This window comes from Bombyx mandarina, chromosome 01 (genome assembly GCF_030267445.1).
Source record: "Bombyx mandarina strain Sakado chromosome 01, ASM3026744v2".
Classification (NCBI taxonomy): Eukaryota; Metazoa; Arthropoda; class Insecta; order Lepidoptera; family Bombycidae; genus Bombyx; species Bombyx mandarina.
Genome location: NC_143208.1, coordinates 2,167,213 through 2,184,981, shown reverse-complemented (window position 1 = coordinate 2,184,981; position 17,769 = coordinate 2,167,213). Strand labels below are relative to the sequence as shown.

At 33.7% G+C, this 17,769-nt stretch overlaps 1 protein-coding gene across 1 annotated transcript; it reads right to left on the bottom strand.

Annotated features, from left to right (window-relative positions):
• Positions 1-2,287: 2,287 nt before the first annotated feature.
• On the bottom strand, positions 2,288-17,694 carry LOC114246546 (protein RCC2). Its single transcript, XM_028179117.2, has 12 exons — positions 17,538-17,694; positions 15,585-15,778; positions 11,168-11,314; positions 10,834-10,909; positions 9,237-9,368; positions 6,828-6,927; positions 6,441-6,544; positions 5,594-5,760; positions 4,610-4,790; positions 4,124-4,201; positions 3,511-3,611; positions 2,288-2,485 (listed from the first exon to the last, which is right to left on the bottom strand). Exons 2-12 carry the CDS (start codon positions 15,768-15,770, stop codon positions 2,315-2,317), a joined length of 1,443 nt encoding a protein of 480 aa, XP_028034918.1. The 5' UTR covers positions 15,771-15,778; positions 17,538-17,694; the 3' UTR covers positions 2,288-2,314.
• Between the last annotated feature and the right edge of the window lie 75 nt (positions 17,695-17,769).

Here is a 17,769-nt window from a genome sequence, read left to right as displayed (position 1 = left end):
TTTTATTATTCAATCGTTATTGCTTATGATTACGTTTTCAAAACATTTTAATCGCCTAAGGACGAAGCATACGGCCCGTCTGTGGATAAGTGGTCGTCGTCACTCGACTCGAATTCCGAAGGATTGTCGAAGTGAACTTATTACAACTTGAGTATTAAGTATACTCTAATGCAGGACTCCTAAATTAATACATAGGTTTAAGTTGTTTAATACTGCTACTACATTTAAATGTCGCATTTTTACGAACAATATTGTTGTGTTGTTCACTTAACAGAAAGCGGTCTACTGATTCCTCTATAATGACGTCACAAGTTAAACTTTTTATCTGATCTCTGTTGCTTATACTAAAGCATAGCTATGCCAATTTGAGGTAGTGGAGGTATCTATCTATATTTAAAAACGCAAAGACAAATCAGTCACTACAATTTTCGTATCTGTTTGTCACGTTTTTTTTGTTTGGTACCTATTGTCGATTATATTACATATGTATATATCAATGTATCAAATACAATAATATGAATGATAAATTGAAAATTTGTATTGTTACGCGGTTACAAAAAGTAAAATTAAAACAATAGTCCAATTTTAATCATTTGGCGAATAGTAGTCAACGTAATTAAACTAAATAATAATAATAAATTGCCAATTCAAACATTAATTCCACAGTTTTTTTGTTGATCTAGTTAGTTTAAAAACATCACTATGAGCACATTTTTTCTTATTTCGTTCATTGAAAAACCACACCAAAGAATATACCAGCTGACTACAGAAAACTAGATTTTTAACTAGATTAGGTAAAAAAAATTGGACGTTTCTTCTGAAATGACGTCACCATTGGCTTTATTCAAACAGATACTATATCCTATATTGTTATATACTCTGTGTACGACTCAAATGTCAATATTGTTATGAGCATATTGATAACCTCAAAACACCTTTTAGTTTTAGCTCAAAGCAGGAAATGACTTGAACGTTTTAAAGACTTATAGTCAATATAACAATTGAAGCTATTTTTAGTGAGATATTGTACTTAAATTCTTAGATAAAATATAAATCATTTATGACTTGAATGGGTGACCACTGATGACGTCATAACCTTGAAAAGCGATATTCAAATAATTATTTGAAAATAGCTATAGCGAATCTAGAAAAATATTTCTTAAACAGTTTTTTATTTTATAAAAAAAATTTAATTGTTTATTTTTAATCAGTGCCCACTGCTTGCGACGTTGATGTATTTATAACTGTAGTGTTACTTCAATACACTATTTTAACTAAAACTTTCTGTATAAGAGTGAAATACTAAATATTGCAATTAAAAAATTTATTAAAAGCTAAATTTTCGTTGCTTATAATAACGTATTTCTTATTTGCAAATAAAATCAGCATAGTGTAATTAATACTCATATTGAAACTGTTTACATTATAATGCTGTTTATAGTAAAACCCATATTAACATTCAAAAATTGATGTCCCTACATAATTACTGTCTTAACAAAATGTATAATTTAAAAAATCAAGTTTACATTTGAAGTTTAAACCAAAATGTTTTTATTTCAGTCAAAAAATCAACTTGACAATTACTTAACGCCAAGTCAAAAATATAGTAAACACACAAAGAAATCGGCTGCATCATTTAATTTAAAAACGCTCTTGCTGATGGTAATTTTAATATTTTATATTTGAAATACAGACATTTACACGATTCCGGAAACGCACATACTTAACTGAATTAAATACGTAATTTGGTTTTAAACAAAAAAAGTTATGATTATATGTCAGTCTTATTAATGTAACTAGATATAAAAAGGGGCATATGAATTTTTTTCAACATTTACATTACTTCTGATTGTATAATGTCTCGTCATAAGTCATGACCTTTAAACAACCGAGGAGTTTAGATTAAACAAATTGTATAAACTATATACTTACAAAATATATGTTTTTCCAGAAAAATCTTGACTTAAACGTCTCCTTATTCGAGGTTTTTTGTCAAAGTCAAGTAATTTCATAAACAATTTGAAATAATATTTTCCGTTTGTGTATTAAGGCAAGTACAATTTTTAATTTATTTCAATGGTATACTGTATAAGGAAAAAGTAATAAAAAAACAAGGCAGGTGTTTCTAGTTCTCCCATTTCATCATCCCTTATTGGTTAAGAAACCATTCGGTATTTCTTTAAAAAATATTTTTGAATAGACACTCCTCAATTTTCACAACCGGAATTAATTTAGAAAAGTACTTACTTTAAAAAATCATGAAAAATGGGCGTGATGGATGACCATCAACAAGAGCAGATTGGTTACGCGGGGTCTATGGTTCGAATGCGGGGATAGTGTCCAGTTTCTGCTTAACTTCTTCTATATTGTTATCACACAGGAGGAGTGTGTGAGAATAACCCATGGCGACCTGGGTTATGCCGAGGCTATCCATACGGCTCACCTCTTTAGGCTTGGCTGTAGACTTATTTATCTCGCCCATGCCCTGGGAAAAGATAAAACAAAAATGTAAAAAATATGCACCATGGTGTTTGGTTTGGTTTGGTATGTTTATTGGTGTTGTGTAGGTAATGTGAAATGCCTTCATGAATTGCGTCTTACCATTTACATTATTGAAATCAGAAATATCAGAGAATTATAGAGTTTTTAATTTCCTCAAACTTATTACTCGTGTATTCATTCAGGAGCATGTTCCGAATGGCAAGAATGACCAAATAGCATAGAATAGTAAATAATAAATTAATCATTTCAACACACAATCACGCAAGAGTATTTACGAAAGTTGTTAAAATAATATTCACATGCCACTTGTCTTCATTGGTAAACAGTTAAAGCTCTTTATTCGCGGGGTATACGTTCTGTAAATTTGCCGCGAATACAGAAACATATATGACTATGAAATAGTATTTTTTTTATTTACATATATTATTATGCTATTATAGGGGATGCGTTCTTAGGCGACAAAATAAAATCATCACATAGTTGTAATAAGGTCTATTTTACTTTTTTATTAGTCCATTTGAAGACGCGTTTACAAAGGATATTCGATTGGAAACCTAACATTTGGAATTGGATTGGAATTCTTTTTATCCATGAGTTTGTACCGATGTAACAATTAGATCCGCGAATAAATCTTTAGCGCAAAAATAGGAATTGAGTTCGTATTTTCTTAATCCGCGGATTGTGAAAACGCGTATAAAGAGCTTTTAATATAAGCTTGAATTATCTACCACATAAACTGCAAGAATAAGTCGCTAATTCAAATTAAGAATCTCACTGCAGCTTAGACAGGCAGGCAGCAATGTCTCCGAATTTATATTATGAACTATATTATTATAGGTAAATGGTTACACTTGCAAACATCAATGTTTACAAGGAGTGTTCCTTGTAAACATTGATGTTTGCAAGTGTAACCATTGCGTATTCATTCCATTATCCATTTAATTTTTAAAATAAAAGAGTTCCTTCTTATCAGGTATTTATCATCTGTTAAATGAAATGTGTACTAACCAATTCCCCATAAGTTGGTGATACACCCCAAGCAATCAGTGAGTCGTCCGCTGCTATTACTATGGATGTGTTACTTGTGCCGACACTTTTTATGTTCCAGCCTGAAATACATTAATAATGAAACATCAACGGTGAAAATTAAATAATAATGAGAAGCAGTAATACATAAAAAAAAATTAACTCTTAATAAATTATTTTAATTAAAAAAAAAACATTTACGCACGTAAAACTTCATCATTCCTTTACGTAAATGAATTCGTTACCAATTCATAATTCATAAAATTAATTTATTTTTCCTCAATGTGTATTTATATAAGAAAGAAACGAATGAAACAATAAGTATAACATGAAAACACAGGTCAGAAAGTAATACACTTTCTTCTTGTTTGAGTAATTATATTATTGTTGATATATTTTTTTAATGTGTTTGCTCATAATTTGAATGAGACTCTTCAAATTTGTTATTGGCACTATATGAAAGTTTCTGATATAATGTAGTACCATAAATTCCAAAGTGACCCTTCGCTTTTGAATTTATGGTACTACAAGCCGTTCCAACAAACGAGATTCAGTATTTAACAAAGTTTAGTGTAATTTTAACTGTAATACAAACCGGTGAGATCGTGGACCGGTTTTGGGTACATGTTGGCTTCTCCAGTCCGTTTTGTCTGACCGAACATAAACAGGGCACCTGTAATTAAAGTAAACATTTATCGGGGAAACAAACCCTATAATGACATATAGCTAGTTAAAAGACTTACTATTTTTTTAAGTTCAGAAGATCACAATCTCTATACTAGTACTATTGTTGTCTGCTTTAGTAAACTTTAGCACTTGGCTATCCTCAGGAGAAGAGATAGCGGTTTGTAAAATTAAAGTCAAACCAACCCATCCATTTAGTTGAATAATGAACAAAAGCATTACCAAGCAGCCATTTTTTACGGTTTTAAATGCCGGAAAGTACGATATCAACACAATTAACCTCACCCTGAGGTAATATTGAAGTTGTGGGGTCAATGGACCCGTGAACTCCAAGTCAATCTTACATAAATATATTGACTTATTTATAATTTACAATAGATATAGAATTATCACTGACCCTGGTCATTGACTGCAAGACTGTAAGTACCACCGCAATGAACTGACCGAACGCCTCTGCCCACAGTATCAAAGTATTTGATCAGCCTCGGAACGTTCTCGTCCTTTTGTTCAGCGTGACCGAGACGACCGAAGCCACCGAAACCCCAACTGAAGGCCCGCTTCATTGAGTCTATTGCTACCTGCAAGACAACACTAAATATGAAAAAATGTTTTTTCTCCTACCTACGCCGAAAGTGTAACTTTTCCTCCCGCTGTACAGGGAAGAAAGTGTAACTTTTCCTTCCTGGGTACTGACAAGTGCGCATGGGCGTTATTGTCTACGTCTGCTCTCACGCACCTAAAATTATCCGCCATTGTTGTGCTCGGGTAATTTGCAATATTGTGTTTAGTGTAAAAGTGAAATAAACAAAAGGCAATAAAATTTTATAGTGAAGTATTAAACAAAGATGAGTTTATCAGACAGTTCTTATTCAATCAGTAGTAGCTTATTTAAAAATAAAAAACAATTAAATTGTTTTTTTTATATAGCCTTCGGCTCGGGTGGCAATTTTACACACTGGAGGAAATGTCCTACTTTTTCCCGCGGTGCACATACTATTTTTTCTCCTATCAGGCCGAAAGTTCGACAATGTACTATAATGTCGTCATAAAGATAGATGAAGGGGTTAAGTACCATTTGTAAGATTTTTGAGTTTTTACATTGAATGAAGGTGTTATGTGCCTATAAACCATATTAGAACTTAAAACCCCGTTTTCAAGCCTATTTTTAGAAATTGCATGTGATGAAGGAGTTCCGTTATACATATATGAAGAAACTGTACAAGAAACAAAAGTCTGTTGCCCGTTTTCTCAAAATTAACAAATTGTATCATAATTATGTCTTCAATGGTTCACGAGCATTCAGTACTTCAAACATATATTTAGATGATACACTATATAAATAACTTAAACGACAATTTATTGTTAAATAAAAATTACTAACTGTATGATTATTCCCACATGACAGATCGACAATTGTGACATCTTTGACAGGTGTTATGTAGCCATCTTTCGACTTCTGAATGTATAGAGTGATCTGCTTTGGAATAGTCTCGAAGTGGAACGAGAGTTTAGTCGAAGTCACAAAGTACTTGCCATCAGTGTTGTGACCTGTTGACAACGATACACACATTTCAAGGCACATGACAAGGATAAATCATTTTAAAATTTCAGGAACAACACATATAAAAACATGTGATATTACTGTTAGCCATGAATTAACACTATCATCGCTTAGAGATACGATTTTGAAATAGAAAATTCGCAAGTTAGAAATTGTAGTAATTCGCTACAGCGCACCTCATATTCTATACATCAGTTTTTTTTTCCTACCCATGCTGATAGCCTTGAGAGGCTATTTCAGTTTCTCCTTGACGTGTAGGCGAGCTCACGGGGCTCAAACCGGGAATGCTGCTAACACGAACCCTGGCAAGAGCCGTGCTTCGTGGAATCTACCACCGGATCGGAAACGCGACCCACTGAGAAGACCCGGCGAGAAATTCAATGGGTTGTGTCTATGGGTTAATTCACTCATCAAGCCCTTCGTCGTAAGCGACGGGTTCGATGAGGACGGTGACCGGAATATCAGTAGAAGATGATTTGTACTTTTAAAAAATCGGTTTTCGTGAAAATAGTTTAGATTATAGAATTAGCGTTTTTGTTTAGAATTCCATAATTTCCAAACTTTCATCAGAAGACATCAAAAACTGTTTTAAGTCCAATGCGAAATTGATTATACAAAAGTTTACCAGAGATTTACCAGACAATTGTAGATTTACGTTTTGACTCACCTAGTTGTCCATACTCGGGCATTCCAAACGAATGCAAGTTCCCGTTGCAGTCAAGGATCATAGAGAACTCGGCACCGCATCCTACTTTCACGATCGGTGTTCCACTACAATTAATTCACAAATTACACACACAGTCTGTTTAAATTTAATTTAAACTTATTGTGAGTATATGCAAAGACATGCATACAACTGCTATGCGAATTGCGATACAAAGTTAATAATGTCTGCATATATCCCACAATAGATGATTCATTTAAATCAAAACTAACACTCAAAAAATGATCTAAGAGCAATGTTGGTTTTTAAAACATATTATTAAGTTTTAAGAAATGTAATATGTACAATATACTGTGTAACGAACTGTTTTTAGGTGTAATAAGCTCTAACTTGTATTTAATCCGAGTTGGTTTCAAGATCTGAGGTGTTGTGTTCCCAAGTCCGCACTGACCGCTCTTGTTGTCCCCGCAAGCGTATACACAGCCAGTGTCTGTTTAAAACAAAACATTCATAAGATCAATTGAATACTATTTGTTACATTTGGGTGAAATACATATTATTATAGTTTCCCTCAAATTCAACCTTATTTCTTTAATGATAAACGGTTATTTTCGTAAGTTTTCAAAAACATAGTATTTTAATAAGAAAGCATTTGATTCTGTGTTAAGATTAGAATGCATAATTCTGAAATCTTCCAGAACATCTATACTAATATTATAAAGAGGAAAGATTTATTTGTTTGTTTGTATTGAATGGGCTCCGAAACTAAAGAACCGATTTGAAAAATTCATTCAATGTTTGGACTACAGGACACTATTCCCGAGTGACATAGGCTATAATCTTTATTGAAAAAAATTAGGGATCCTTACTAAAATTTCAATAATGTAATCCAAGATGTAAAAAATTACCTAAAATATTCTTTACATCGCGTGCCTTGCGAAAACGATTGATGATAGAATAAAATAATGTACTAAGACTTTGTAGAACACATTATTATTTACAAAAAGTTTCGCGACAGTACATGTCTAACTACAGGGTGGCCCATAAGTCCTTTGAAAAGTAAAATTTGAATAAAACGAACAGGGCGCGCGTGAGCGGTGCAGGGGAAGCGGGGGGAGTAACTTCGGTTTCTGGGAATTTAGTCGCGATGGAGCGTTTTACCGGAGCGGACCGTGCGTTTTGTGTGCGCGAGTTTTATAAAAACGCTAATTCGCCAACCGTTGCGCGGCGTAAATTTCGAGAACACAAAGGTTTACACAACTTTGACGACACTCCAACTCTTCAAACGATTAAGAACTGGGTTGCTAAGTTCGAGGAGACCGGTTCGACGTTAGATAAACCGCGGTTGGGTCGCCCAAGGACGTCACGTACGGAACAAAACATAGACACAGTGACACAGTCTATTCGCGAAAATCCGACACAGTCAACTCGTAAGCGCGCCAGAGCATTAAACGTATCCAGGACATCGTTACAACGGATTTTGAAGAAAGATTTACATATGCACCCTTACAAAATTCAGTTGGTTCAAGAATTAAAGGAAACTGACGGTATTCAAAGACAAAATTATGCGAATGAAATGTTGAATCGGTTTACTTCCTTCAATAACATAATGTTCTCTGACGAGGCTCATTTCCATCTTAACGGGCATGTTAGTAAACAAAATTGCCGCTATTGGAGCCCCATCAATCCAAAACTTAAGCATCAGAAGCCCTTACATAGTCCGAAAGTGACTGTTTGGGCCGCTATGTCAGCCCATGGTATCCTAGGGCCTTACTTCTTTGAGGATGGCAGAGGGCGCGCAGTTACTGTTACGTCGGAGCGATATGTGGCTATGATCGAAGAGTTTTTCATACCAGAATTGCAAAACTTTTCAGGCTTTAATGCCAGGACGTGGTTTCAACAGGATGGGGCCACTTCTCACACCTCTAACACTGCTATGCCCGTTATCCGTCAACTTTTTCCTGGCAAAGTTATCTCTAAGAGAGGAGACATTTCCTGGCCTCCACGTAGTCCAGATCTGACCCCGATGGATTTTTTTTTGTGGGGCTACCTTAAGGCTAAAGTATACGACACAAACCCGCGGTCAATTGAGGCCCTAAAAGAAAACATCCGCAGAGAAATGACAAGCATTTCAGCAGTGACGTGCCGCGCAGTCATCGACAATTTTAGACGTCGTTTGCAAGAGTGCCGTGATCGCAACGGATTACATTTAGGAGATGTTATTTTCAAAAAATAATTCCCGTTTTTTAAGCTTTTTATGTAAATAAAAATTTAATTCATAATGTAATTAGTTTTATTTTAATAAATTTTTTTTCATATCAAAGGACTTATGGGCCACCCTGTATTATAGTTATGCCGCAATAAAAGTGTTCTATTATTTAAAAAATAAAATTATGTCTAATATCGTTGAAATTTTTGTTAAAGACCCGAGCGGAGCCGGAGCGGGCCGCTTGTTTTTTAATAATCCTGTTTATTTTTATAAAATAGGAAAAATAACTTATTTCTTCATAGCAAAAACAGACAATATGATGACCAAGAAAGAAGGCAATCCATGCGGTTTTCCTTGTCTATTTAGATGCAGACGAATTTGCATCCTTTTTTTGCCACATACTGTGTCCTTCTTGAAACGAGGCTTGTGGAGAGTACTCAACGGTAGGCAGGGGTTTAGCTCTGCCCCTGGCATTGCTGAAGTCCATGGGCGACGGTAACCACTCACCATCAGGGGGCTGTATGCTCGTCTGCCTACAAGGGCAATAAAAAAAAAATCTAGCTACTTCTTGGCTGGGAATAAGCACATACCAGTCACAAACAATGTGTGGTGTCTCCCCACTGCGGCGTGGATGATGTTCTTGCCCTTCAACTCCGGCACCAGCTCGGGAACGCTCCGTGTCACCGTGTCTCCGAAGCCGAGTTGACCACATGCATTGCGACCTGATATTAATTTTTACTTTACTACAATAGAATAATTAGTAAGTGAAAGTCCAAATCGGATATCGCGGACTAACGAAGTATGAAGTAAATAAAACTTTACTTAATTTAATCTATATATTAATACGTGAAGCAAAAACTTTGTATCCCTTTTTACGAAAATTGCGCGGACGGAGAAGTATGAAATGTTTCACACTTATCTATATATATAAAAATGAATTGCTGTTCGTTAGTCTCACTAAAACTCGAGAACGGCTGGACCGATTTGGCTAATATTGGTCTTGAATTATTTGTGGAAGTCCAGAGAAGGTTTAAAAGGTAAATAAATATGAAAATGCTCGGAAATAAATAAAAATAACAATTTTGTTTTCGCTTTGCAAAAGCTTAGGTCTTTTATTTATCGATTGAGGCACTACGAAGTCGGCCGGGTCAGCTAGTAGAGAATATAGAGAAGAAGTGCACAATGCTAATATTTTTTTAAAATAATGCATAAAAGATACATTAAATCAATAAAAAAACCATTACACACAGTACCATGTATTTGAGACAACACATATAAAAATATACTCTTTGTTTATTATCAATTGTCTAACTTTTGTTAGTGTTTAAAGTCTGTGGTAAATTGAGAATAGATGAATATTGTATGTCTTTATTATTATTTATGTATAGTGTAGTTTTGGCGAAATCTGTGATTATATTATAATAGTATTTGACAATAGAACCATAATAACGTTTAAACATAAAATTTCAATTGATTAAAGTCGAATTTTCGACTATTGCGGGACCACTAGTCATAATTAAAAGCTTATCGTCTCCCTGAAATAATTTCAATGTCTTACTTCTTGGAGGTAAGGATGTTATAACCCTATTTTGTTGTTTTGAGTTTGTGGAGAAATTATGCGATTTGGCATCGAATCCCTAAATATCGTTCGAATTTAAGATAGTTAATAAAAATTTTTTCCAGTTATTCTTGGACTATATTAAGAAAATAAACAAGTATGTTCTAACAAACAACATCCAATGTACCAAAAATACAATCTCAAGTACGAATTTATGAATGACTAGCGACACGCCCTCGCTTCGCTTCGGAAATATGAAACCAAAAAAAAAACATAAAAAAAAAATTAAAGTAGCCTATGTTCATCAGGGACAATGTCGGCTTCTAATGGAAAAAGAATTTTTCAAATCGGTCCAGTAGTTTCGGAGCCTATTCGAAACAAACAAACAAACAAATCTTTCCTCTTTATAATATTAGTATAGAAAACGTATTTTCCGTCAAGTTATTTTTGGATTTCATTGTGAAATCAAACAATTGGTTATAAGGCTGTCGTCAGAACGAAAATGTAACAAAATTCTACTACCATTACGAACACGTGTTTTCACTGTGTTACGATACTTATATATGTATTATAAAATCTTATTACATATTGAACTTGACAGCTCTGAAAACTATGTATTCAGTAATTACCAAACGTGTAGGCTTCTCCCTCTTCGGACACCAAAACTGAATGTCCAGCAGTGCACCCACTGACTATAAGTCGGTACTGTGGAAATACATAAAAAGTGTTCTTCAACTATTTCATGTTTAATCTTATATACTTTGATCCAATGTAGAATCGATTGGGAGAAGCTGGTATTGTAGGAGCCCTGGTCTAGAGGCAAGAGTACTTCGTATGAGGTCTGACATTTTTAGTCAAGTTATCAATACGAAGCAAGCCGTCGGCGTTGAGGACTCTTAAAATTTTCGAAGATGATGTGGGTTTTTCTCCTAAATTTTTTTACCAATACTATTCTACACTTACCCGACGATCGGTGAACTTATGAAATGTATAAAGGTTCGGGTGGGTACGTTTGGTTGGATTGTTGTCCCTCCTGGCGGTAAGATCCCATGACACCAGACCGGCTATCATCAAGACACCAGGAGTCTTGTAGAAAGTCTTCAGTAGTTCCTGTCAGAGAATTCGATAAATTAGTGCGTGTTTTTCAAGCTACAACAAAGCCATCCAGATCAATTGCAATGCAATTACGAAATTAGATTGGAAGGCATGATCAATTCGTGGCATAAATGGACAGGCACACAAGGTTGACATCAGGGCGGTAGTGATTATTTAAAGCAGCCTTTCCCATAGTGGGCGATAACGCCCCCTTGTGGGCGCTGCAGGCCTAAAGTGGGGCGGTAAGAGACCCAGAAAAAAAATGGGGGCGTTGTGTAGACGCTTCGGAAGAGGATTTGTAATTTCATCTAGGAGGACTCTTAGACATCGACTGAACTATCGCTATAGTGGTTTTTAAGTAGGTGAAAAAATGGGGGCGCTAAAAAATAATTTATTCGCAAAGGGGGCAGTAGACAAAATAAGTTTGGGAGCCCCTGATTTAAAGGTAACTGAATCAGACGGAAGGTCGAATAACAATAGTGACTCGATATCCGACCCAGTCGACTGAGCCACGCAAAGCCGCCGTCGCCAAAAACATGTCTTGTCGGATGACCCGGACCTACTCTCAGTGCAGGCTCCTCAGGCACCGGTTACCGTCCTAGTTGTAATCAATGAGTTCAACCAACGAACCCATAAACACAGCCCACTGAGTTTCTCACCGGATCTTCTCAGTGGATCGCAATTCTGCTTTTTCTAGGGCTAGTGCGTTATCAAATTCTCTCGCCCGTAAGCTCAACTACCAGTCCGTGCAAATCTGGAATAGCCCCTTAGGTTACGGTAGACGAAAAGGAAAAAAGTAGTGACCAGAGAGGACTGTATGTACTCTTACACCTATTACAGCAACTAGTAATACTATTCCTGCTACAACTTATTAATTATCAAATACCAAACAGACTTGCCGTTTATTGGTTAGCTTGGTGCGGGTTTAATTCGTTGTATTAAAACAATATGTAAATGTATGCTTGACATTTGCGTTATTTATCAACAAGCAAACTAAGAATAGCATTTTTTATTGCATATGCGTCTAATCTTTAAGGCTAAAAAGATTAAAGTTTAAAAAAATATCATACATAATAAGCTGTAGAGCCTCAGCAAAAGAATAGGGGTTAAAACATGAAATTGCTGTTTTATTGTAATAGGTAATTCGAATTAACATAGAGCCTTCATGAATTGCGATTTTTGAGTGAAACTTTTTTCGAACGGTACCTATGAGGTTCTTCTTTTAAAAGATGTGCAACATTCGATTATCGACTTTCAGTGGTTTTGTTATTCAGCTTAGACAAGAAAGAGGGATACTTCGAAAATTCGAGTGATTTTTTAATAAGAGTTCCGACGCCCTAACGCTGCAGAAACAGCTAGCAATATCAATGTTGCGTTTGGAGAGGGGATTGCTAATGACGCACCGTGCAATTTTGATTTAAAGGCTTTTGTGATGGAAATTTTGATTTGAAGAACGAACCACGTGAAAGACCGCCCACACATGTGAATAACAATGAATTGAAAAAGATGGTGGAGGCCGATCTGAGCCAAACTACCCAGGAATCAGCGGCATGGTTAATTGTTACTTTACTAACAATATTGACTCATTTACGTCAAATCAATAAAATAAAAAATATGAAAAATCATTCAATCAGATCTGCAGAAAGAAACGCGCGTTGAAACTTCTGTTGCCTTTTTGAATAGATACAGAAATGAAGGAATATTGGATCGAATTGTGACATGAAAAGTGGATTCTTTACGATAATCGTAAACGAAAAACGGAATGGCTGACCTCCGGTCAAAAGCTGCAAACATTGTCCTAAAGCAAAGCTTACCAATAAAAAGGTAATGGTAGCTGTTTGGTGGTCTCAGCATGGTGTTATTCACTATAGCTTTCTTCGATCTGGAAAAACAATAACGGCAGATGTCTACGGTGCCGAACTTCGAACAATGATAGCAAAAATTGCAGTGAAACAGCCCCGACTCATAAATCGATCTTCACCATTATTGCTCCATGATAACGCGAGACCTCATACAGCACAAGAAATTATTTTAACTCTACAGGAACTGCAATTAGAAACATTCGTCACCCTACGTATTCGCCAGACCTTGCTTCAACGGAATTACCTTTTTTTTTTTTGTGATTTGGACAATTTTCTGCACGATAAAAAAAATTCTTCCCAGGAGGCAGTACAAAATGCTTTCAAAATGTTTGTAGAATCTAGACCACCGAGTTCTATCGGAAAGGCATAAATAACCTTCCCATTAGATGGCAGCAATGTATAGATAATAATGGTAGATATTTTGATTAAATAAATACATATGTTAAATGAAAAAAAAAAACCCTAATAAATCAGTTACCCTGGGAACTTAATCGAATTCCTGCATATTACATTCCAAGGTTTCATTTAACGCAGCCTATTATTGCAGGTAGGCTTAGTCATTGACTTAACTTTGAAACTCAGTTGTTTATTTAATTTGCAATTTGCATACGAGAGATTAATGATTTGTTTCCGTTGAACAAGCGAATATGCATCCTGCCCTCACAAGTTTACATACGACTGCATATTACAGGGAGTGTTATCAATAATAATATCGTATGTCAGTTACCAAGGAAATTGTTTAGATGATATTATAATAACACATGCCCATTCATCGTTAACCATTTAAATTTTAATACCGCGATCGAATTTTCACTTTGATTCCGAAAGCAAGTGTTGAAATTGCTAGATCCAGAATTCTATGAAGACGCTATGCCAGTTGAAAGTAGTGATCGACAGGAACAACCAAACATATCCGCTGAGATGTAAATCGATACGTTTACTAGTATGACTGAAATATACAAGAGTATACTTTATTTCTGCGTACGTAATGAGAAGCTACGGAAAAAGCTTCAAAATATTTGTATAGGTACATTTTGACTTAGATACATAGTGATTTACTTATTAATAGCTGCTATTACCGAAGAGCAAACTTCATCGGTTCATTGACTGATAGAATTTCGGTAATGATTAGTTATATGTACCTAGAAAACTTATAAACTAGTAATTATGGGCAAGATCAGTCAATATATTATTGGAAAACTTATGTTAATGCCTTCTACTAAGATTTTAAATGTTCAAGTTTGCGGGAACGAAAAGTCTTGTCAAAATTCGTCAACTAGCTTTCGTGTGTAGCCTTTACTACTTCGTAATACTTCGATCGTTGATTTCACAATGTATACCAGAACAGCATATTATAAAGTCATAGTATATTAGGTATATACTATAGTCAAATGGCGCACAATATTTCCATGAAATTTGTTTTTTTATATATTTGACAAGGTTCAAAGCAGAGCATGACCGGGATTTACAGTTATTTCACATTGTCTAGACCAGAATCAAATGCTTTCCAGAAGCCTATCAACAATGTGTCTATACTTATATGCTTATAATACTGTTTCACATATTTATATAGTAAGGAAATATACCAACAACTTGCTTTTTTCAATTTTTGTGTTTTATTAACAAACCCATAGCAAGGCACTAAATGATTCGCTGGTCAAGTGATCGTTGTCAAAAGGCAAAATTTAATTGAAATATATTTAGCCATTGTCAAAATTATGTCAGGATTTGGGAGTAGCAAATATATTAATTATTGCAAAATTGCAATAGAAAGTTGCATTTGCTATTTTTATATCTAATTTAATTAAGAATTACATTGTTTTTAATTTTCCTTTATCCTATTTACTCAGGAAAGCAGAAGCAGAGATTTTTAAACAGATTCAGGGAAAATTGATGATGTTTTGGGCAGTTGTGAGAAAAACTGGTTTTATCTAATTCAAGACTTTACTACTAAGACTCCATACTGAATAACAAGGTTGAAGAAAAATCAATTTTTTTTTATGAAGTTAATTTATATCACATTCCTTTAAATTAAATGTCACAGATAAAGACTATATTCAAAAACATATAAAATAATTCATGTTCTATTATGTTTTGATAGTAAAATTTTAGGGTGGTCAGAAGGTTACTCTGATCTTCAGTGGGTCACCTTGATATTGAATTGTGAAATACTAGTTTCAAATGACAGCTGACATGAATAAGATTATCTATTAGTTACTTAGTTGTGACAATTTTTTTCAATAAGCAATAAAGAAATACATGATCCAAAAGTGTATACAAATGTTTTTATATTAGTGATATATATAAATTATATATATATATATATGTTTAAAAAATTTCAATAGGCAGTCGCATGGCAATATTTTAAAAATTTTAACTGCATGGGTGCTTCTGTTTCTTTGTTTTGAAAAATTAATAAATACCTCAGGTAATTTAGTGGTACATTCTTCAGGCTCCGGTGTTGAAGGTTTTGACTGTTCAGCTGGTGGATTGGAAGTAGTTGAATCATTACTATCCTCATCTTCGGAGACCAGAGGTTTCTTCCTTCTTGAGACCTTTCCACGGTTACTAGAACTTGGCAGTGGACGCTTACGACTTGCCGTTGACATGTTTTATTCTTCAAAGAAAACAAATTAAGAAAACAAAAGTTATTTTTTTACAATTAAGGGTGTTTGTTTTAGAGATGAATTTTATCAAACTAAATTTTTTATTTTTCATACTGGTAAGAAAGTTATTATAATAAAAGTTGTGTTCATTGGTACATTCTTTAGATTTAATTTAAAAAGTATCTAGTATAAACTATATCATAATGGTTTATTGAATTGATATGAAAATATTTGACTATTTAAGATATTTTATTTGACTATTGAATATTTTGATATAAGATTAAATTGTAATTGAAATCAATAGAACCAGTCAGTTTGTCCCTGACCTGTTTCATTTTATTTTTCTTGTAGATTCTATTTAAAATTTTAAATGGTAATAGAAAAGCATGTTATGACAAAAGTATATTATGATCATAATATTTAAGTTGAAAAATGATTTAAATTTAAATTGAATTACTTAATTTTCAACTAAATTTTTTATAAACTTATTGTTACATTATAACTAATAAACTAAAACGAAACCTTCTTTCCTTGCATTTTTTATAAGACTCCTTAAAATTGTATTGTTTCAGTTTAATTTTAAATGGTACTTATTATTCAGAATTTTAAGTTAATTCGAACTTAAATTCAGACCGTTTATTACAATTTGGCTGTTAATTGAACAGTTATTGAATGTGAAAACTCATCCACCAGCTCCAAAAAGGGCCAAAGTCCTTTGAATAATAATCAGTGTAATAAATCCTTGTATTTTTTTATTCTTGTATTATGATATTTGTATTCTTGAAGATGTACCATATTTTACTATAAATTCTCAGTTAGTAGCCAGTGGATGAAGGCATTCTAAGTTTATTAAAGGTTTGTTTAGAAATATACTAGTTCTATGATTTAATACGCCTACCAGTACATCTACACTCTTATACTGCAAACTGAAACAGTAACAATTTACTATTAAAATTAAACTACGAACATTTCATAAAAAAAAATACAATTACAATTTGTTAACATCTAGAAAGAGAATATAGTAGAAGAAGCATAATATAGAATGCCTTTAGCACTATTTTTTGCAGAAAACTGAATTAAGACTTTATAACCAGTACATTTTAGAAAGTTTTTGAATTTCAATTTAAAATGTTTGCCATTGATTCCTTTTTTTGAAGAACACAAAAGCATAAATTTAGTTCAAACTTTTAATAATGTACTAAAATATTTTAAGTGTAATTTCATTAATATTTTAAAAACCTTTCCATGGAATGCTTTTACCTAAATTTTAATAGGCAGAAAATCTCATTACCCACCTGGCAAACTTTTATAAAAAATGGTTTTTATCTACATAAAAATTATATATTATTTAAACACATACTTTTAGCATATATAACAGTCATGACAATAAGGAAGTTCGCAAAGTTATTTTTTTATTAAAATTTGACTTGTTTTACCTACTACTTACTCCAGTTAATGTTATCTTATTTCAACGAACGAACAATAAAAATACCGTTACATTATTCTGTCTATCCTAAACTGGTATTCTGTATTGATAACTAAACTTGATCACTTATGAATTAAATTTCATAAATTATAATATTGTTGTCAGTTATTCGTAGCTTGGCAAATTGTTCCTTTAGAAAAAACCAAGCTTCTTTCGACATTGATCTCGTTCCTATGCATTACATATTACACGTGCCCTTTTCAAGAAATTATCGTTTCAAAATTTATGAACATCAACCTATTTTAATTTAAAGACTACTTCAAATAAAAAATATAAACACTCACCGGCTTTCTTAACTGAAACAAGTAGGTATTTAATATCAAAATTTAATTAATCCTAATATGTCTAACAAGCTAGACGAATTGACAGGTCAATGGGGATGCCGCGAAAAAATTTGTTTAACGTGAGCCGCAGCCTTTTTTCGGTTGTTGAATGCCTCCATAAAAACATTGTAATGTTGCCAATAATAACTGTTATGAACTCGTATGGAATTGCCATCCTTATCATCAAGAGCGG